This window comes from Rhineura floridana, chromosome 9 (assembly GCF_030035675.1).
Source record: "Rhineura floridana isolate rRhiFlo1 chromosome 9, rRhiFlo1.hap2, whole genome shotgun sequence".
In the NCBI taxonomy this organism is placed as follows: domain Eukaryota; kingdom Metazoa; phylum Chordata; class Lepidosauria; order Squamata; family Rhineuridae; genus Rhineura; species Rhineura floridana.
In genome coordinates this window covers 83,138,389-83,160,442 of record NC_084488.1, presented here as the reverse complement: position 1 = coordinate 83,160,442, position 22,054 = coordinate 83,138,389, and the positions used below count along the sequence as shown (strand labels likewise).

Below are 22,054 nucleotides of genomic sequence, written 5' to 3'. Positions count from 1 at the left end.
AATCTCCGCACTGGAAAACAAACAATTAAGACAACAAGTAATTTTTTTACATATTTTAAACATTTATTTTTAAACACATTTTCTTATCTGCCCTTTGCCATAAGGTGCCAGGGCAGGTTACAATAAAACATACAAATACAACAGTTGCAATCATAAAGCAAGAAAAGTGTGAAAACAAATAAAAACAGCAGGACTGGCAACAGGCATGAATAGACCCTTGGGCACATACATAGTAGACACATACACCCCACGCAGGCAGCGCAGGCTTAAGCAGGTCTGGCTGCTTCACCTCCCGCGTTGTAATGTCAGCACACTGTGTGCACACGCCTACACATGTGTTGACATGGCAGTGTGGGAGGCAGGACACCCAGACCTGCTTAAGCCCACATCAGCTGCACTGTGGATTTTGTCGGGGGGATATTGTCTGGGAGGATGGAGCTCCTCCCACTCCATGATCCATGCCAGCGTCAGGTTGTGGGGCGTGATTTGCAACCTGGGGTAAGGGATTGATGCCTCTGCCGCCATCTTGGGAGCATCAACTCCTTACCCCAGGTTGCAAACTGCCCAATTTCCTTGCTTTTTAAAGTTTGATAGAAATATCTGTTGGCTATAGGTACATTCCTAAACCACAAGGTTTTTTTCCCCTGTTAGTGAATTTCTCTGCTTTGTAATCCAGGAGGTAAGAAATGGGATCCTGTGCAAGTTTGCTGAGAATGGATTGATCACTTGCATGCTTATTGAGTTCAGTGTGATTTACTTCCATGCAATCATGCTTAGGATAGGTGAAACTGACCATAGGGAAGGGAGAGGAGAGGGGAGGGGAGGAGGGCAGGTCTGATCATTTACATGCTTACTGAGTTCAGTGGGACTTACTCGCATGCAATCATGCTTAGGATAAGTGAAACTGACCATGGGGGGGAGGAGGAAAAGGGAAGGAGGGAGAGGAGGAGGGGGCGGGAAGGGGGAGGGAAGAAGCAAGAGGAAGGGGATAGAAGAGAGAAGGTGGAGAGGGCAGGTTTGATCATTTCCATGCTTTTTTTAGTTCAATGGGATTCACTCCTGTACAATCATGCTTAGGATAGGTGAAACCTACCAAGGAGAAGGGCAGGGAGGGGGAAGGGGGAGAGAAGGGGAGGAAAGATAGGGGTAGGAAGGAAGATGGAGGGGAGGGGAAGGGAGGGAGGTAGGGGAGGGGGGAAGAAATTGGGTGGGTGGGCACTGGACAGAGGGAAAGCCCTTTTCCTTTCCAAAAGGAAAATGTTGTGAACAGTATCATTCAATTTCAGGGTTTTCCCCACCTTTCTTTTCTGCACTAGGCACAAGTAGTCTCCCACCCAAATTTAAACCAAAACTGTCCCTGGCCACATCCACACCAGACATTTATTTCACTTTAGACAGTCGTGATGTCCCCCAAAGAATCCTAGGAAGTGTAATTTGTGAAGAGTGCTGGGAGTTGCTAGGAAAGGCCCTATTCCTCTCACAGATCTACAATCCCCAGAACAGGGGCTGACTGTTAAACCGCTCTGTCCACTGGAGATCTCTCAGGGGAATAGGTGTCTCCTAACAACTCTCAGCACCCTTCACAAACTACACTTCCCAGGATTATTTGGGAGAAGCCATGATTGTTGAAAGTGGAATAACGGTCTGGTGTTGGTGTGGCCCCTAATTAGCCAAGCCAAGCAGCGGTGAGTCTGGCTTTTATAACACTGACGGTTGGTTCTTCCTGAGCATGCCTGCACTATCATAGACTCCAATGTTAAATTTCTTAAATTAATTAAAAATCAGCCATGCATTTTTAAAAACTTTTAAACTGAAGAAGATGGAGGTCAGCATATAAGGCAAGGTCAGTAATGTAATTACAGGTACTCTGTGAACACTGCTGATTTGTAATTAATTTCAACAAATTATGAGACCACTGTTTTACACTTTGAATTCTCAATTCTCTCTGACTGTTTTGTGTATCATCATGAAAACTTAGAGGGTTGTTAAGCAAGTGTTTCTGAGTTCAGGACTATAGGTTTTGTAAGATTTTGCTTTGAAATGAGCTTGTGGGAAGATGCAGAATGGCATGGGAGTATTTTCAATCTAACATTGCAGAATACAAAAAATCCATCCTGGCTATAGTATACAGCCACTCTTGTGGCTGTATAATAAAATAATCATTGTCTTGGAATTCCCCCCCCCAAAAGAAAATATTTACCACATGATGTTGCCAGACATACACAACTATTCAAGCCACTAGTCTGAGCTGGGTGCTACTTCAAATGTTTTAAGATTAATGGCTTTTCAATTATAGAAGAGCATTAAGAGCATAAGTGCTTAGAGCCATCAAATGTGAAGCATTACTTCATTGTAGATTGTCACCAATTTTGTACCTTGTTTACAGTCTTCTAAGACAAAACTATCTTGGGGGAAGGTTTGATTCTAGGAAAGAGGTATATGATGACAAGCCAGGACAGCCTACTCTTTCAGTTTCCGATGGGCAAGACTGAAGACTCATCTACACTGTGGTTTACTGTGTGTTTGGTGCTACTCCAATCTCCTTTTAATTCACAGGGTTAAAATCACAGTTTTTCCCTGTAAGTCCGTACTAACCCAATCCACTGATAATATGAAAAGGGAAGGGAAAAAAGTTTTCACTCTGTATCTCTAGGGCTTGCAGACGCTTTGCTCTGATGCTTTTAGGTGGGTATGCCAATCATTCCTCTCTCCATGCCCACTATCTTCTCCTCCCTTCTTTCATTTTGTTGTTGTACTCTCCTCTGTTCTACTGGCCTTTTTTATGTTGCTGCAAACAGCGTCTTATTTTTTTTCTCCTAACTTGTGTGCAAAAGCATGACACTGCTGAAACAAAGATTTGTATTTCAGGTGTATCATACCAGTGAAAATACAAATAATCACACTTCCTGGTTGTTTTAAATGGAACCTACTGCAACTGGTAGAACAAACTAAGCATGCTCAGTTGCCAAGCAATCAGAGGGAGTGGAAATGTTAAATTAGAGGGTGTGGTCATTAAGAAACTGCATGATTGATCTTCCCCTTGGTGTGAGTAGAAAACACTATGTTTGCAGCTAGCACTGAGCCATTACTGTGGACGGTGCAAATAGAAAATGGAGATAAAAACAGCCTCTTTAGCATAATATAATGCTCCCATGTGGATAAACCCTGAATCAGTCTTCTTCCCTTCCTCCAGCATAAATCTCACTGTGTGGGAGAACTGCTCTGCAAGTAGATTATTTTGGGCAGTAGCGTGTTGCTGGAGAGATGTAATTTAAAGAATTATGTAGGGGGTTGCAGCGGAACAACAAAAAAGACATCAGTACATGCAAGTGTGTGTGGGTGATGGTGGTAGTAGCACCTTAATTTCTGCTAGCTTCTCTGTACATTTGGAAAATCAGAAAGGTGCTAAACGTTACTTCAAGCATATTGACACCAATGTGAGTGCCTCTATCAGGAAAGAACATATGGCAGCTAACATTTTCCTATGAGACTTCAGTTCTGTCACTGAAGCAAAGAAGGGCTGAGGCTCCCCACAGGCATCTGGTCGGCCTCTGTGAGAACAGGATGCTGGACTACATTGGTCTTTAGCCTGATCCAGCAAGGCTTTTATGTACTTAACTGGGGCAGATTTAACAACATAGCTATAATAGTCCTAACTCCAGACCCCTGCCCTAAAGAAGCCTCATTCAGACCTCTTCCCAAACAGAGGCTGAATTAATTTAATAGGATTGGATGTTATATTGGGGACTGCATCTGATATTTGTGATTTTCTTCCTTAAATAAGTTTTATAATGTTACAGTACTTTTACACAAAAAGAAAACCATTTCAGCCAACAGGCACTTTGAAACCCAGAAGCAGGGCAGGGCTCTTTGAGGTCAATGCCGTATGAACTGCTAATTAATGAAGGTGGCCAGAATAGAGACATGAACCTCAAAAGGTGCTGTGGCAGAATTTACTGACACATCCCAAGACAGATTGAAACCCAGTGCCTGTTAAACACTTCCAGTCTCCTTCAAATTGATTTATCCCTCCCCTAGAAAAAGCAAAGCAATTTCTTTTGGAGACAATTTTTTTTTTTTACAGAAAGGATATATTGCTCAAGGTAAAAGTAGTACCCAAAATATATTATGCATGAATAAATCTCAGGATGTATTTTCATTAAACCGCTGCACAACAGTTCTTGAGGTTCACTTCCACAGATGCACACCACCTTTTTCATGTATGCAGTGAAGTTACACTCCTGGTGAATATAGAGAACCATTGACTAGCAGGTAATTGGACTACATAATGGCCATGTAATCAGTTAGTACTTCCAAGTGCTGATGATGGCTACTAGTCATGATAGCTCCAGAATCAGAGATAGTATTCCTCTGAATACCAGTTGCTGGGAATCACAAGTGGGGAGAGGGCTGTTGCCCTCAGGTACTGCTTGCAGGTTTCCCATAGGAATCTGGTTGGCCACTCACTGTGTGAGCAGAATGCTAGATCGGATGGGCCTTAGATCTGATCCAGTAGAGCTCTTCTTATGTTCTTATGAAAAGAATTTCACCTTACAGCCATACCTGACTCAAACCTGAGAAGCAAAATGTCATTCAATGCTTGGTCGGACAAAACATACCATAAGCTTACTAAGTGGTTATGTACCTTTCATGGAAAGTTACCACTTGATAAATGGTTATCTGTATTCACTCTCATATCCTTACTTCAGTAACCCTGCTTTCTCAGGGCTCCATGGCTTGGTTTCTTACTGCCTAGGGATGGGGGAGAAATTCAGTTCAGTTCAAATTTAAAGACAAATCTAGCAAGTTAGCACTTCCTGAAACAATATGAGAACCAAAACACAGCCATCCTTCAAAATATGCATGTATTCAGTTTTTGTGATGGAGGTTCTTCAACCAAACATTCGCAACAGTGCACATATGAGGAGAAATGAATATATTGGTGAGAATACCATACAAAAATGCATTATATTAGAAATTGCTTGCAGATGTATGTACTGTACATCAAAACTGCATACAAAAATGTGTGTGCTGGAGAAATTCACACTCAAATGCTCTCCCCACATGAACCAACCCAGAGTCTGTGTTCAGCATCTGAGGCCCTTCTTTGTGAGTCCCCTCCGAGGGAGGTGCAGAGGGTGGCGACATGAGAAAAGGCCTTCTCAGTGGTGGCTCTCTCCAGAAAGGCATACCTGGCACCATCATTATCTATCTTTAGGCACCAGGCAAAAACATTCCTCTTCTCCTAGGTATTCAGCTCTTAATTTTTGGAGGGCTTTTAGTAGCCTCTTTTAGGGGGTTGGGTGTTCTACTACCTTGTCCATTTATTATGTTTTTTTACTTTTTAGTTGCATTTGTTTTATATTGGTTTAAATCTTTTTATTATATGTTACTTTGGGTTCATTTTTATGAAGAAAGGTGACAAATAAATGAATGAATGAAATAAATGCTGGAGAACTTTCATTTTTTAAAACACATACACACAAATTCTTATAAAAATGTAGAGAACTGAATTTAAAATTGGAAAATTGGAAAAATGAGAAAATGAGATTGACAGCTCTTGCCATCCCTACAAACTGCCACATCCTTGTTCTATTTGGAACTGGTAACTTTTGATCACTTCTAAGATGAAACAGGCTTTTAGCCATCTATCATATATACCATACCAAAATTGTTTTTAAAAAATGTTTTTATTTTCAGTGATGCTTTACTACTGCTACTTTGTTGTTTGCCATCCTTGTGCCTTGTTCTTCTCGTGACTTCTGCTGGCTTTGGGTAGAGCTGTCTCCCTTTATGTTATGTTCAAAGGGTTTAGTATATTAGCTGTCGGATTATTGGGCGGGGGGAAATAAATGTATATTTCTGGCTAAAATATAAGGTGTCATCTCATTATCCCCTTGTGGTTTGTTGATATATTGTTTATTGATTTTTGTATTGATCATTAATCAAACTGGCAGTTTCTTAAATATTAAAGTGAAAGTCTGTTTTAGTTTGTTTAGCATTTTATTGTCAGACTAGGGGGCAGAGCCCCCCTGCTGGCTTTGCTCGCCAACCCCCACTCCCAAACACACAAGACACACCCCAGGCACCCCCAAACACACAGCCACACACCGACACCCCCAAACACAGAGACACAGGAACTCTCTCTCTCACACACACACTCCCCCTCATCACCCCTCACCTCCAGGCACCAACACTCCTCACCCCAAGCTGCTTGCCTTGACTGTTGGGCTGCTGTTGCTGCCACCACCCTCCTACCTGCCCAGGCTGCAGGCCTCCCACCCACTGCAATATGTGCGGCCGCCTCTGGTGTAGTCTCCTGGTGCTGCTGCCGCAACCTGCACAGTCTCCTCCACACCGTGGCCTGTGGGGCCGCCGCCTCATCTGCCAAGTCCTCCACTGCCATTGCGGCCTGTGTGACCTCCTCTGGTGGTTACATGGCCTCCTACAGTGCCACTACAATGGCACATGCAGCCTCCTCTGGCACTGTCACCACTGTAGCCTGTGAGGCATCCTCTCTGCCACAGCCTCCTCCAGAGCCTCTGTGGAGCCCTGTGCAGCTTCCTCTGGTGGCAGCGCCACTGCGGCCAGCAGAGCTTCCTCCATGTCACCAGCACAGCCTCCTCCAGCGCTGCTGCCAGGTAGCCCACCCACCCATTCAGTGTTCTTTGTCACCTCCCCCCCCGATGTCATGCTGCATGATGTCATGATGGCGTGAGCTTGCATTTTTATTATATAGGACGGAAGATATTTCATATTGCTTGCTTTTTGTTATGGTACCTGTTTTTGTATGATATAAACTGCTTTGGGCTTCCTTTTGGAAGGAAAAGCATGAAACTCCGAGAGCTATGATAACCTCACCAAATGCAACTACCAGGAGTTTTTGTGAGATAGCATGACAGTTAAAATTGGTGTAAAATCAGTATACATTTGCAGTATAGATAGTGCCTAAGATCTAGGACTACTCAGCCATACACACACACATGCATACTTCCAACCTATTTTAATTACTGGGGAGTGTGTTGCTATGGCCATAGTTGGAGATTCTGAGAAAGACAGACAACATAAAAGAAAAAAATTAGTCTGGCGAAAGAGGAATTAAGTGAATGTTAGTTTTCTCTTCCAAGAACACAATTCCAAATGCATACTTTTTAAATTTCAAAGAAGTGCACAGAAATAATAAAACCATACACTAAAAACAGTAAAAACAATAATACATTATTTATGATGGTAAAAAATTCACCATAATACAGTGACCAGAGTAGCTGGCCACATGCACCAAACAATATGAATCACCAGGAATACTGGATAAATAACAAACTTGAGTTCTTTCGGCACTTGTCTAACCTACTTTCACTTCATTTGCCAACATCAACATACACCCCGATGCCTGCCTCTGCTGGTCTGGTCTTTAAAATTTGTCCATTATTCCCACACACCCCAATCATCACCACCCCTGCCACCCAACAAAATAAAAAGATGGAGACGATGTGTCTGGTGCTAAAAGAAGCTGCCATTTAAATTCCCCCACAATGTTTATTGGACTACTGAGCAATGCTAGGTTAAAGCCAATTGTGTGTTGGGGGGAATTCAAATAACTGCTTTCTGCAACTCCAAAATTCATCATTGCTGCACACCAGTCCATCACCACTCCTGCTGCCCAGACAGAAAGACCTCAAGTATGCACCCAGTAATGGGGGGATTGAGCCCTTCTACTTCCTTTCTCCTATTGTGGTCTCTCTCACCTAGCTCATCCCAGTGTGGCATCATTAACAATGGACCACTCAATAGCCTGTTGTGAGAGATTTGTGAGTCACTTTGATGGAAAATGATTTGTATCCGTGCTGAACTTGATGTTGCAATTGGTTCAGGTTTATTGGAGGTCCCTGGTCCCTGAATGGCAGCTTGTAGGATAAGTTTCAGTTGTTGTTGCCTGAGCAGGTAGACAGGATGCTTGCAGTGGAGAGGATGACTACATACCCTCTTGGTTCCTGCCCAGCATGATTGGTAAACTCTATTAAGAGAGGATTGACTAGATGGGTCCAGGGAGTGCTCAATGTGTCGCTCTGGGATGAAGTTATGCCCACTGCCTAGAAAGAGGCTGCAGTGTGGCCCCTCTTGAGAGGTCCTCCCTGGGTCCAGAGGTTTTAGAAAACTATTGTCCAGACTCAAATATTCCCTTCCCAGACAAGGTGATAGAGAGGGTGGTGGCTCACCAGCTGCAGGCATGCCTGAAGGAAGCAGATTATCTAGATCCATTCCAGTTTGGTTTCAGGCCCGGTATCAGCACAAAAAACAGCTGACGGGTGACTTTTATCAGGAGAGACAGGGACAACGTGACTCTTTTGATCCTCCTTGACCTCTCAGAAGCTTTTAACACCATTACCCATGGGATTCTTCTGGAGTGACTGAGGGAGGGAGGAGTTGGAGGTACTATATTACAGTGGTTCCGCACCTACCTGCAGGATTCAAGTACTTAAGAAAAACAGTAACAAAACAAAACCCTAATCCTGAATCCTAATCAGATTATATTCTTATTCCTCACTGGACGAGGGAACAGAATTGTCATAAGAAGTTGGGCTGTGCACAGACCTGCCTAATGCCGATCTGAGGGCCACCTGCCCCGGATCTGGTCCCAGATCACTTTGCGGAGTGGGGCTAATGTTTAACTGCAGGTTTTTAAACCCTAATTAAATATACAATTGAGGGGAAGGAGGAGGCACTGCATTTTCCTCCTCCGACTGAGAGCAGTAGGACTCCATCATATAGGCTTCTGCTCATTCACAAGTGCTGTCCCTGCAGGAAGACCCCTCATGAAGAAGCAGCGCCCTACACCCTGCAGGTTGGAAGTTTCCACCCACCAGCTGGCAAGTGGAAGATGCTGTTCCACATGGTGTTGCTTGTTTGCAAGTCCTCCCCTTGCAGCACCCTGCATCCAGCAGGATGGAATCCTCAACTTCCTGCACGGAAACATCTCATGGACAAGCATTGTGCAGGATGGTAAGCAGAGGATTTAGGTGGCAGGGCATTGGACAGGACAAAGGAGAGACCAGGCAGGAAGCAGGATAGGTGAGAACTCTTACCTTTTCTCAGGAAGTTGCAACTGGTCAGGTTAAGTCCCTCTTACTGTTTGTCTTTTTGCAGTTTTTTTCCTTTTCCTATCCGATACCTGCCCCTCCTTCCTGCTTGAAGCCCTACCACCTTGTGATAAATGAGATATATAGTTTGGGAACTATAGTATGTAGTGTTAATATGACACAGCAGAAAATGGATTAACCTGAATTAACTTAGAAGCAGAAAAGCAAAATTCCTCTGTGGATACTAAAAGTGCCTGAGAAGGCCAAAATGCTTAGTTGCTGTTTGATGCTCAAAATGCTAGCTTACCAACGTAACGGCAGAGCTTGGAAAAGTTACTTTTTTGAACTACAACTCCCATCAGCCCAATCCAGTGGCCATGCTGGCTGGGGCTGATGGGAGTTGTAGTTTTAAAAAGTAACTTTTCCAAGCTCTGCGTAACGGGACACCTTCCAAGAAGATAGGGACCGAGCGAAGAATATGCTGTGCCTGGGGGAGGTAGGAACAGCACAGGGAGCGCTCAAGATTAGAACACTGTAAATGCAGAAGACAATGGAGCTCTCTTGACAAGTGTTGCTAACAAGATGGGAGGGGCTGTGTGTAAGGAGAACTTGGGAGCCAATATATCAATGTATCTGTGTAGCTATGCCTCAGACGGGTTTTCAGACACGAGTCGGATACCTGATCTCTCTTTTGCAAAAGAAGTTAATAAAGGTGTTGTTTTATATCTGGTTTCTCATCTGGTAATTATTGGAGTTTCCTCCAGATGCAAAGGGCCTTTTGGCGTAACAACCTGACAACCCCAGATTGCTCTGGCCCACACAACTTGACCAGGAACAATCCGGGGCTGCCTCAGTCTGACTCAAGCAATGCTCAGATTCACCCCCATTCATTCAGTTTTGGTTCAGGACTCAGCTGAGCCCAGCGCACAGCCCTAACAGGCAATCCTTTTAGCAATAAATCATATTCAGAAGGTCACTGTGGAGAACAGCCACTCATTCCAATAGAAATATACTGCCTGTGTTAGTGGCCTCATTCACCTGGCCAGGGGCGGCATCACAACCTCTCTTTGCAGTTTGTTTTCAAATTTGAACCTGTGCTTCATGTGACAATCTCCTATGAAAAAATTTGGATGGGCCAGCTGTGAAAATGAAGGAGGTTAAAAACTGTGGAGAAACCCATGTTCATTTATGTAAACTGAGGAGGGAAACTTTTTTCAGCCCAAGGCCCACTTTTTTAAAAAAATTATTAGTTTAATATAAAATACAGAATACAAAATACACTTCAGATAAATACTTATACATTGACATCCATTCTACAACCAATCTGCCACACACACACAAAAACCCATTATAAATACAAATCTCTGCATGTTAACAAAATCACAAGTGTAAGTGTAATTTCCTTCCTCTTAGTTTCATTACAATTTATTTATTTTATTTTATTTTATTTATATACCGCCCTAAGCCACAAAGGCTCTCTGGGCGGTGTACAATGACTACAGTAGCAAATAATTTAATCCTTTATCTGTTATATCAAACTCTTTTAATATATGTAATTACAAGTATGCATGAATTAATTTCTTCAAAGTATTTTATAAGACATATCATCAGAGTTAATTTTAGCACTTCCAACTGTTCCCAGATGTTTCTAATTAATTCAGGTTTTAAATATGTGTAAAGTCTGAAATCTTCATACTTTAACTGAGGAACACAGAGTCAATAGGTAACAAAAGAGACCACTTATTTCCATGCGAAAAGAACAATAATCAATGATGCATTGGTTTTTCACAGCAGGAAGCAGATTAAGGCTGCAATCATAACCTCTTACCTGGGAATAGAAATGGGGGAGAAATTTGATTCAGTCCACATTGAAAGATGAAACTATCAAATCCACACTTTCTGAAACAATATGAGAACCAAAACAAAGCCATCCCTGGAAATTCACACTTATTCAAATTTTGCAATGCTTTCTCCAACCAAACAATGTTTACAAAAATATCTAAATTAGGGGAAAGTGTGTATAAATATGCATATATTCATGAAAATAACATACAAAAATGCATTACATCTGGAGAAATTGCTTGCAAAACTGTGTACATTCAGTCAAAACTGCAAAATGAGAAACAGAGAGAACCAAAATACACAGATCCTTCCCTCTCTACCTGGGAGTAAACCCCATTGAATTAAACAGGACTTACTTCTGCATAGAAATGGTTATGATTGCACCCATGGTGACTACAGGCTGCTTCTAGCAATAAAAAGACACACAACAACAACAACAACAACAATAATAATAAATTATCTATTCAATTTATATCTTGCCCTTCCTCCCAAAGGAAGGAAGACAACAAACAACACTTAAGAAAAAATAAAAGCAATGAGATCCCTGTCAGGACAGCAGCAATTAGATATCAGTGACTACGCATAATGTGTGCATTTTTTTTAAAAAAAGTTAGTTGTAGAGAACTAAGGCAAAAGCATTCATAGCAAGAGTCTGTGATGGGGGTTGAATGGGTGAATGAAAGAAATCCACTTGGTAGTCCATTTTTAATGGATTCCTCTGACATTCTTCCCTTTTCTAAACCTTTTCCAGCTCTATAATATCCTTTTGGAGAAGAGGCAACTAGATCTGCACACAATATTCCAAGTGTTGTCACACCATAGATTTGTATAGCAACATTATGATACTGGCAGCTTCATTTTCAGTCCCTTTGCAAATGTCTTCTAGCCTGGATTTGCCTTTTTCAATAGATTTCTAAACATCCAGTAATGGAAAATATTGTCATTCTGATACAACACATTTTTCTCTTAAGTTCATCTTTCAACTGATGTGTTTAGGAAGTGATTCCTTATTCTGTGCAAAGTGATATATAGTTAGACCTTGCTATCTGTTCTTCTGAAAAACTGTAATACCATGACTTCCAAAAATGGAATCCATAAAAAATATACTGCGAACAATGCAAGTTAAAGATAAACAAATGTTCTGAGCCAAAGGAAGAATTTTATACACTTTTGTCTCGTGTGAAGAAATAGGGATTCAGCCACTGGGACATACAGATTTTCTTGAACGGTTTATCAGCAGGGTGCCTGTAAAACAAAAAATCTAGTCTCACTAACACACACAATAGATAAGCAAACAATCCCATCATTGCATTGCTCTCCATCAAAGTATTATTAATCTCCTATTTGGCAGCCCACTATGATGGTTCCTACAAAGACGGCAGAGACGGCAATATTCTAAGCCTCATTTACCAGTATCTCAACTGACAGTATTGAAAGGATGATAAGATGCAGAAACTGACGCCACTCCCAAATCATTCACAGCTATTCAGATCCTCCAGCAATCATGACAATGTTACCAATGAACAACTTCTCTACCAGTTGTACAGGTAAAAGAGTACGCACGCAGACCCTAAATTCACACTTACAAACAATACTCAGTGAGAGTTAAAGACACAGGGGAAAGCAGCCTTCTCCTCTGTAGTATCCATCTACTGTAGCCTCATGGTAATAATACTGCTGTGGTGCATAAGGAATAAAAAAATGCTTCTCTAGAAAATGGGGGGGTCATCTCCGCAACTGCATGAGCCGTTAGCTTTGTCTCAGAACCACAGTACCCTGCAATGACCTTAAGCACACAGAGTGCAGAGTTTTGAGTGTGCCTTTTTTAGACATACCAGTGCAGCACTGAACATAATGTACAACTCTTCCATGGGCACATAGATCTTATCCTCTATGGAGTGAAATTGCTGTATTGGGGCAAGTGATTCACCTCAGAACTTTGATGTGGACCTAGATCTCCAACGTTGGGCTCATATGGGAAATCAATTAGGTACCGTACCGTAAGGAAATGTATACGTGTCACCACACACAGTCGCATAAGGAGTCTCTACCATTATTATATACAAGTGCAGTGCATATTGTGAAAGGATTATAGTGGCGCTATAATATCACCAATTAGCAATCTAGTCCTATTAGTGATATCTAGAATTCTGGGACACATGTCTTGAGGGTGCCTTTTGGAGTAATCCTGACTGTCCAAAAGAATTCTAGAAATATGTCCTGGGCCATGCTGAATCAGAGCTGACACCAGAGGAAGAGTGGAAATAGCTGCAGTTAATGACTGGTACTCAAACCCCCAAACCAGGTAAGAGGGCTGTTGCAGTGCAGAGGCTGATCCCAAAGAACAATTGTCCCTTTGGGTTCATTCCTTTGGGGTTGCCATGAGGAGAAAGTGAGTGACATTTTATTGGGTGATAACTGAAATTGTGTGTGTATGTGTTGTTTTTTCTTGCCCAGAGAGAGTGTCTGGGTTGTAATGTTTTTGAGGGTTCTGAAGTTGCTGAATACCACTCAGCCTGAGAGACTGAAGCAGAATAGAGTAAAGCCCTACTTAGGCAGGAGCCAGGGAGCGAGTGGGTTATGTTGCTGTTTCTGTGATACTATCTTGCCATTAAATGGAGCTGAGGATCCTTATTCAGTTCTAAACACTTTTTAAAAGGATGCATAATTAGGATTCCTAATGCATAAAATAGTATTTTGAGATGCACTTTGAATGTCTACACAACAGAAATTACGAGCAGTTGAAAACCAAATAAATGCTCAGTGTATTGAGGGGCTGTCATTTGAATTGAAGAGTAATAATGTTTAAAAAAAAACCATTTATTTATTTATTTATTTATTAGACTTATATACCGCCCGACTAGCAATAGCTCTCTGGGCGGTGAACACAGAAAATACAATAAAATCACATAGTATAATACAACAAAAACATATAAAATAAAATAATTTAAAAACAATCACAGCAGATTTTAAATTAAATTAACTTAAATTAGTATGCCTCGGAGAAGGCATACTTATTACAGATAAAGGTTGGACATAAGGGCAGAAGGGAGAGAGGAAATGACAGGATATAACAATTTTAAAAGTGAACATGAACATTAAAATGTCTTAATAAATAAAATATCTGTGTTAGGAAATATATTCTCCAACATTTGCACTGCATTCATAATCTTAACTTTGCTGAAAGCACTGGCCCTGTATGCTGAATGGATGCAATACAAATAATAGGTAATTCGGCTGAACTGTTTGGATTTCTATTTGGCCAGTTATTTCAAGGCAACAGTACATATTATACAAAGACAAATGAACTTCCCTTAACAAGACTGCATGCAGAGGTTTAAAAAATATTCTGTAAGTCAAGTTTAGAATACTGGTGAAAAGCTAGAAGTAACAAAACACATCATTAAACTAGTAGTGAAAATCCTTCAGCTTTAGGCAAAATCTAATAGCGCAACATGTTTACAATTCTCTGTTTTGTAAAGACCCTTTAAACAGCGTTACTGGGGATGCCTCTCAGTCAAGAAGCCAAGTCTCCAAGCATCTTCAAGGTTAACTAAGCCAAAGTAGTTTACCTTCCAATTAAGCAAATTCTTGTCCTTAAATTGGAGAACAGCACATCAAAAAGAAAAGGAAGAAGTTCCATGTGAGTCCATGGGAAGCCTATCAAAGGAAAGGAGGAAGAAACTGAAGGAAGGAATAAAACAATGCTGCACCATCCCCTAGCAGTGGTTATTAATTCCTATAGTGTGCTGCTTCCAAGAGGTGGAGAAGGTTGGCTTAGTTCTTAGCTCAGTATCAGAACCAGACTAGTGCCATGGATAGCCACACACCAAATCCAGACTTGGAGGTACAAGCTCCAAACTCACAGTCCCTGAGATCAACAGCCTGAGCTGGCAGCTGGAGGAGCTGGACCCTGAAATGCACTGCTGTCTTGACCAGGGAAAGGCAGATGGCCTATTATTTACATGAAGCATTTGGATTAGCCAGGCCTATTATGTTGCAACAATTTTCAAATGTTAGAACACAAGGTTCCATTGAAACTTCCATGATGCTAGTGTCCCAGTGAAGCCTGCCCAGTGAGTTCAGAGGTAAACAAAACAAGGTGCCTTCTGGAATTCCTTTTGGCAAATGGCTGGTTGCAGAATTTCACCTCGATGTTTCCTTCACTGAATGCTTCTCTTTTGTTTTCTCCTGAAGAGATGGGTTCTTTCATTGAGCCAACTTCCTTATGCTGCATCATTGTAATTGCCAAGTTTCCACGCCGCCTGGACAGAGACAGGTTTTCTTTTACAACACAAAAGCAAATGGCAGAGAGGAAGTTTTTCTTGAAGTTCTCATTCATAAAGGCATACACAATGGGGTTGCAAATGGAATTGGAAAACCCAATGATCTGAACAATGCCAAAGATAATCTTAATGGTGACATCATCGTATTCCCTTTCAAAATTACCTAGAGAGAAGAAAATACACATTAAGAACTAGCTTTGCATTGGGAAGCATTGTGTGGCAATTTGATGGTGAGAATACCCACACTTCGGAGATATTTAGGCTGCCTCTGAATCCAAGGCAACTTGAATCTAAGGTAAAGAAGATAGAGAAGTAAAACACCCTGCAAGACTTTGGAACCCCTTCAAAGCCTTAAAAGGGTGTTTTACTTTTCTGGCTCAATTTGATACAATTTTGTGCCTCCAAGGTCTCTATAGATTTTTATCACCAGGCAGAGAGGAGACAGAGGAGAGGGGTTGTAGTCTTCTGGTTGTTTTTGTCTTCCAACCAGGGAATGACTTTATCCGAGCTCTCCTTTTTACTTCCAGTCACAGTGCTTTTGGGAAGGACAAAGGAGGACTGCATCAGAAGCTGTTTCCATGATCTTTGCTAGTTGTTAACTAGGAAATGCTCTCTTCCCACTGCTGAGTGGGTGGCTGACACAAAACTCTCTGACCCAGTCTTATGAACAGCTCTCTGCTGCTCAGCCAACCTCTCGAGCAACCGATATGTGGAGCTCCACGAAGTGTCCCCATGCCCTGAATTAAGCTCTGTCTTCTGCAGCAACTTCCTCTCTGGCTGCTCAGGTCATGCGGGGCAGGGGACCACCTTCTTGCTACAAGTTATGTAGGACAGCAATGTATGAGACCACAAGCTCTATCAGGCAGGCAGCATAGCTGAGATCTTCTGCCAACTGAAAATTTTCCCAGGCTATGATTCCCCTGTTCTGGATGCACTGGAGGGGGGTTGTTGTTTTTGCAGGTGGTAGTAAGCAGAGAAAATTGATCTTGTCACCTTTGTTATCTCCTCTGCCTCTATTCCTCACAACTTAAAGCCACAGTGATGATCTGGGCTTCTCAGCTGTGGACCAAGGAGCAAGGAGGACCAAACTCCCCTCTCTGCTTTTATTATTTATATGATTTATCCAATTATTATAAATATCATGTATCAGTCACTTTATACAGAAAAAGTCTTAAAGTGACTTGACAGAATAAAATAGAATACATGAAAACAATTTAAAACCAGAAAAATGTAAAACAATGGCAGTACAAAATCCATAAAATGCTCATCCAGCAATATATTAATAAGGTCCTGCTGACCCCACTAAAAGATGAGCACCAGTGTAGGAGGCAACATTAACCAAAGGCCTGGATTAATAGAATCGTCTTAGCTTGACACCTAAAAACTGCCAAGGATGGTGCCAGGCACATATCCTTAGGGAAAGCATTCCACAGATGGTGGGAGGGGGGGAAGTAACACTGAAAAGGCCCATTCTCATGTGGCCCCCGAGAGTTTACAAGCAGGAAAGGTTTTTAAGTAGAACTTTGTGCACCATAACTATTTGTGTGTGCAGGCACATCCACATCTATATCTATCTATGTGAATGAAACTGAACAAAGAAAATGACTTTTTCTTAAAGTCTCAAATACTTTTTTCCTCATTTATAAGTCCCTCCTACACCCTATTTGTTACCTGCCCAGAAGGGGTGACCTTGCCTGCAAATTTTATCCAGTTTGGCTACCTGATCATATAAACCAGAAATGCCAGGGATTAAATCTGAGACCTTCTGCATGCAAAGTATTTTTTGGCCTCCATTTTAACAATGTTCCTAAGAACACCCCTTTATCATCCACTCTTGGGGGGGGGAATAGAGAACTGCATGTGGTGACATTATTGTACTGGGGTGGGGAAACCATTGATGCTGGATGGCTACTTCCACTCAGGAGAACACTACAGAGAAATCCTTTTACCACCTACACCTGCCCATCAGAGTGACAGAAACTGTGTGAGGATTTAATAATAGACAGTCACAAGCTTATGTAGCTTGGAGGTTTTATCTGCCAAGTAATGTGATTGGATTCTGTGGCTGCAGAGTACTGTTGGGCTTTTAAAATTAACTAGTACCAAGCTAAAAACTTACAAGAATGGTTGAGCATTAATTGCAAAACGTTTCAGATTGTTTGTCATTTGTCATTCATGCCCAAGTTAAATAGATGTTCTATTAGTCAAGGGGAACAATCCCTCAATAAAAGAATTTAGCTCTGTTCAGGCATTCAGAACAATGCAATGATAATCATGTAAGGGGGGAGAGTGGGACTGCATGTGCATGCATGGTCCCCACTGTCACAATGCCCACCAGCCTCTCCTAAGCACTGTCCATGGCATGTCTGCCGCAGGGCAGCCTGCCAAATGCCCACAGGATGTGTGACCTGAAACACCAACGGTTCCTGCGCACTAGGATAGCCTATTCAATTTGGCAGGCTGCCTTGCTGTAGACTACCCCTTTCCCCACCCGTAATACCTGATACAGGGTGAGCACATGTTACCATACACCTCTCTCATGTGAGATTCGGAATATCCATCAATAGTGCTTATTTCTCTAACATTTCTATGGTACCCTAAAGGCAAACCACTATTTATCTATTTCTTAATTATTAATTTTATATCCCACATTTCTTCCAAGAAGCTCAAGGTGGCATACATGGTTCTCCCCTCTTCAGTTTATCCTCACAACAACCCTGTGAGGTAGGTTAGGCTGAAACACAGTGACTGGCCCAAGGAGCTTCAAGGCTGAGTGGGGATTTGAATCCTAGTCTCCCAGGTCCTAGTCTGACCCACTAACCACTATACCGCACTTGCTCTTCATTCAGTATGAACATTTGATCTTGTATCTGCCAAATGTGGGAGCCAAGAATGTCTCAAATAGATTCCCTCTCCCACCAAGTTCATGGATGTACAAACCTTTCCTCTCCCCGAACATACCCATAGATAGACTAACAAAAAAGAGAAAGGGGTGTGTGCATATTTTAAAATAGCTACAGATCTTATTTAAGGTGTGATGTTTATTACCTGGCACAGCTTTCCCCATGCCATCTTTTCATTCTGTTGTTATCTTGACATGCAAGCAATAAGTAGTAATGGTGCATGATGTGAACGTGGCCCTGCATTGGGATAATTCAATTATGATTTGGGTTATGTTAAAAGTCCAGATAACTTAGGTAAGGGAGTGCACAATAATTCAAGACAGAAAAGAAAAGAAAGTCAAGAAGCAATTCTGGCAACGAGTATAGAAAGAAATTGCCGATTAAAAAAACTATAAAGGAAAGAAAGGATCATCAAACGTAAGGAGGCAAAAAGAATCCAAATCCTCAAAATGGTACAAGATAATGAAATTTTACAAAACAGTAAAAGGTATTAAGACAGTGGTTCCCAAACTTTTTCCCCTACAGACCACTTGAAAATTGCTGAGAGTCTTGGCAGATCACTTCATGATTTTTCTGCCTGTTGAAGCAATTGTAATGTGCTGTGCTAGATGCTGTATTATTTTGAATTGCATTTTGCAGATACCATCTTATCAGGAGGTCTGTTCTGCACAACAGAGGAAACGGGCCTTTAGTGTAGCGGCACCTACCCTGTGGAATTCCCTACCCTTAAATATGAGACAGGCGCCATCTCTGTTAGCTTTTCAGCACTTATTGAAGACTTTCCTCTTTCAACAAGCCTTTTAAGTTGAGACCTATCCCAATCTGCCTCTGTGTTGGAGTTGCTTTTTAATATGTTCTTAAACCTTTTTTTAAAATGTTTTTAATCTTAGATGTTTTGAAAGCTTTTTTAAAGTTACGTTTTTGAATATGTTTTGTTTTAATGTGTTTTAAAGTTTGTTTTTATGATGTTTTAATGTTTTTGGTGCTTTTGTTTGCCTCCCTGGGCTCCTGCTGGGAGGAAAGGTGGGATATAAATCTAATAATAATAATAATAATAATAATAATAATTTTATTACTTCTCATACTTAGAATCATAGAGTATCTGGATTAAAATTAATGGGGCAAGTAATAAAAGGAATGTGGTGCTTGGAGTCTACTACCGACCACCCAATCAAGGAGAAGATGAGAATGTAACTTTTGAAAACCAAATTGCCAGTGTTTCAAGGAGGCATGATGTAGAGTAATGGGGAACTTCAATTATCCCGATATCTGTTGGGAGATAAACTCTGCCAAACACAGCCCCTCCAAGAAATTTCTGACTTGTGTTGGAGATAACTTTCTCCTACAGAAAGTGGAGGAAGCAACAAGAGGATCAGCTATCCTGGACTTGATTCTAACCAATAGAGATGATTTGGTGGATGAAGTGGCAGTTACAGGAACTCTGGGGGAAAGTGACCACACCACACTTGAAGTCTTGCTTTTAACAGAAGCAAAAGCTGAGAGTAGCCATACGCACACCCTGGACTTCAGGAAAGCTGATTTTAATAAACTCAGAACAATTGTAAGTACAGCTCCATGGCAAGCCACCCTAATGAGAAAAGGAATCCAAGATGGGTGGGAGTTTCCAAATAAAGAAATTCTAAAAGTGCAATGGCAAGCAATTCCAACAAGGGAAAAAAGGGGGAAACAGCAGAAAAAGCCAATGTGGCTTCACAAAAAGCTTAGAGATGACCTGAAAACAAAAAAGGACACATACAGGAAGTGGAAAAAAGGCCAGGCCACAAAGGAAGAGTACAGGCAGGTATCATGGAATTGCAGGGATGGTGTCAGGAGGGCTAAAGCTGAGAATGAGCTGAGGTTAGCAAGGGATGCTACAAGCAATAAAAAAGCTTTCTTTAGGTACGTCCATAGTAAAAGACAGAGAAAGGAAATGATAACAGATGACAAAGAAAAGGCAGAAGTGCTGAACTCCTACTCCCAAAAGAGGGTCTGTGATTCTCTTGGCAAATGTAAAGTTTGAGGGGCAGAATTGCAGCTTGAGATTGATAGACTAACGGTTGAGGAATATCTAATTACTTTGAACAAGTTCAAATCAGCAGGGCCCGATAAACTGCATCCTAGAGTACTGAAGGAACTGGCTGAAGAACTCTCAGAACCACTGTCTATTATCTTTACAAAATTGTGGAGGACTGATGAAGTGCCTGATGACTGGAGGAGAGCTAATGTTGTCCCTATCTTCAAAAAGGGCAAAAAGGAGGAACCGGGGAACTACAGACCAGTCAGCCTAACATCAATCCCTCAAAAAACTCTGGAGCAGATTATAAAGCAGTCAATCTGTAAGCACCCTGAAAACAATGCAGTGATTAATAGGAGCCAACATGGATTTATGAAGAACAAATCCTGCCAAACTAAACTTATCTCATTTTTTGATTGGGTAACCTCCCTGGTTGACTGTGGGAATGATGTGGACATAATATATCTCAACTTCAGCAAAGCTGTTGACAAAGTGCCCCATGATATTCTGATTAGCAAACTACCTAAATGTGGGCTGGATGGAACAACTATCAGCTGGATCCACAGTTGGCTCCTGAATTGTACTCAAAGAGTGCTTATCAATGGTTCCTTTTCAAATTGGGCAGAAGTAATGAGTGGGATACCACAGGGCTCGGGCCTGGGTCCAGTGCTCTTCAACATTTTTATTAACGACTTGGATGACGAGGTACAGAGCATGCTTATCAAATTTGCAGATGATACAAAATTGGGGAGCACAGCTAATACCATGGAAGACAGAAACAAAATTCAAAGGGACCTTGATAGGCTGGAGCATTGGGCTGAAAACAACAGAATGAAATTCAACAGGAATAAATGCAAAGTTCTACACTTAGGAAAAAGAAACCAAATGCACAATTATCAGATGGGTGATACTTGGCTTAGCAATACGAAATGTGAGAAGGATCTTGGAATTGTTGTTGGTCACAAGCTGAATATGAGCCAACAGTGCGATGTGGCTGCAAAAAAGGCAAATGTTATATTAGGCTGCATTAACAGAAGTATAGTTTCCAAATCACGTGAAGTATTAGTTTCCCTCTATTCAGCACTGGTTAGGCCTCATCTTGAATACTGCATCCAGTTCTGGTCTCCACACTTGAAGAAGGATGCAGACAAACTGGAACAGTTTCAGAGGAGGGCAACAAGGATGATCAGGGGACTGGAATCACTGTTGCTGCTGCTGTTCTTCAAAGACACACCGCGGACCACTAGCATGAAGCTCACGGGCCACTGGTGGGCCACAGACCAGTTTGGGAACCTCTGTATTAAGCTTTTTTTTATAATAAGTTGTTCTATTACAACTAATCACTATGCGTAAATGAATCTGTATTATGATAGCATCATTAACTTCTTTCAGTGTCCCTGAAGATCATAACTGAAATGCATTGGGCATTTTATATGGGCATTTAATTATTTTATAAGATTTAATTTTCCAGTACCACTTTGAGGATTTGACGTTTTGGTTTTTTTCTGGGTTGTTATTTTTTTTTGCTTCTTTGATAAAAACAACCACCAAGCACTACACTTTCAGAAGAGCAAGCTACTCACTGTACTCTATCATCATATGCATCACATGAAAAGGAGCCCAGCAGATGGCGAACAAAACCACAACAGTTACCATCATAACGATTGCTCGCTTCTTCTTCCTGAAAAAAGAGAGAGAGCTTGTACTGAGAATTTCTGCACAGATGTATGGATAAGTCCTGAGCCTTTAGGGGGAATACAGATGATGCAGACAGGGCTATAGCTCAGAGGTAAAGTACACGCTATGCATACAGAAGGTTCCAGTTTGCCATCCCAGCTAAACATTCTTAGACCATAAGTGATGGGAAAGACCTTTGCCTAAGATCATGGGGAACTGCTGCCAGTGAGAGTCAACCAGGAGCAGCTAGCCATT

General features: G+C 41.5%; 2 protein-coding genes across 4 annotated transcripts in view; both read right to left on the bottom strand.

The window, feature by feature from the left end:
• The window catches only part of TNIP3 (TNFAIP3 interacting protein 3), a 145,846-nt gene extending 139,440 nt beyond the window's left edge, over positions 1-6,406 (bottom strand). The window contains exon 1 of the mRNA XM_061582942.1: positions 6,259-6,406. Within this exon, the coding sequence (XP_061438926.1) occupies positions 6,259-6,406 (148 nt within the window). The remainder of the gene's footprint in view (positions 1-6,258) is intronic.
• Positions 6,407-13,801: 7,395 nt separating this feature from the next.
• QRFPR (pyroglutamylated RFamide peptide receptor) overlaps positions 13,802-22,054 on the bottom strand; it is a 36,988-nt gene continuing 28,735 nt past the window's right edge. For 2 of the 3 annotated variants that reach the window (XM_061584334.1, XM_061584335.1), the window contains exons 5-6: positions 21,706-21,803; positions 13,802-15,368 (exon numbers count right to left, since the gene is read on the bottom strand). In XM_061584334.1, the coding sequence (XP_061440318.1) occupies positions 14,971-15,368; positions 21,706-21,803 (496 nt within the window). In that variant the 3' untranslated portion in view covers positions 13,802-14,970. Of the gene's footprint in view, positions 15,369-18,253; positions 18,346-21,705; positions 21,804-22,054 lie in introns of all 3 variants that reach the window. The other variant, XM_061584337.1, reaches the window with a different exon arrangement.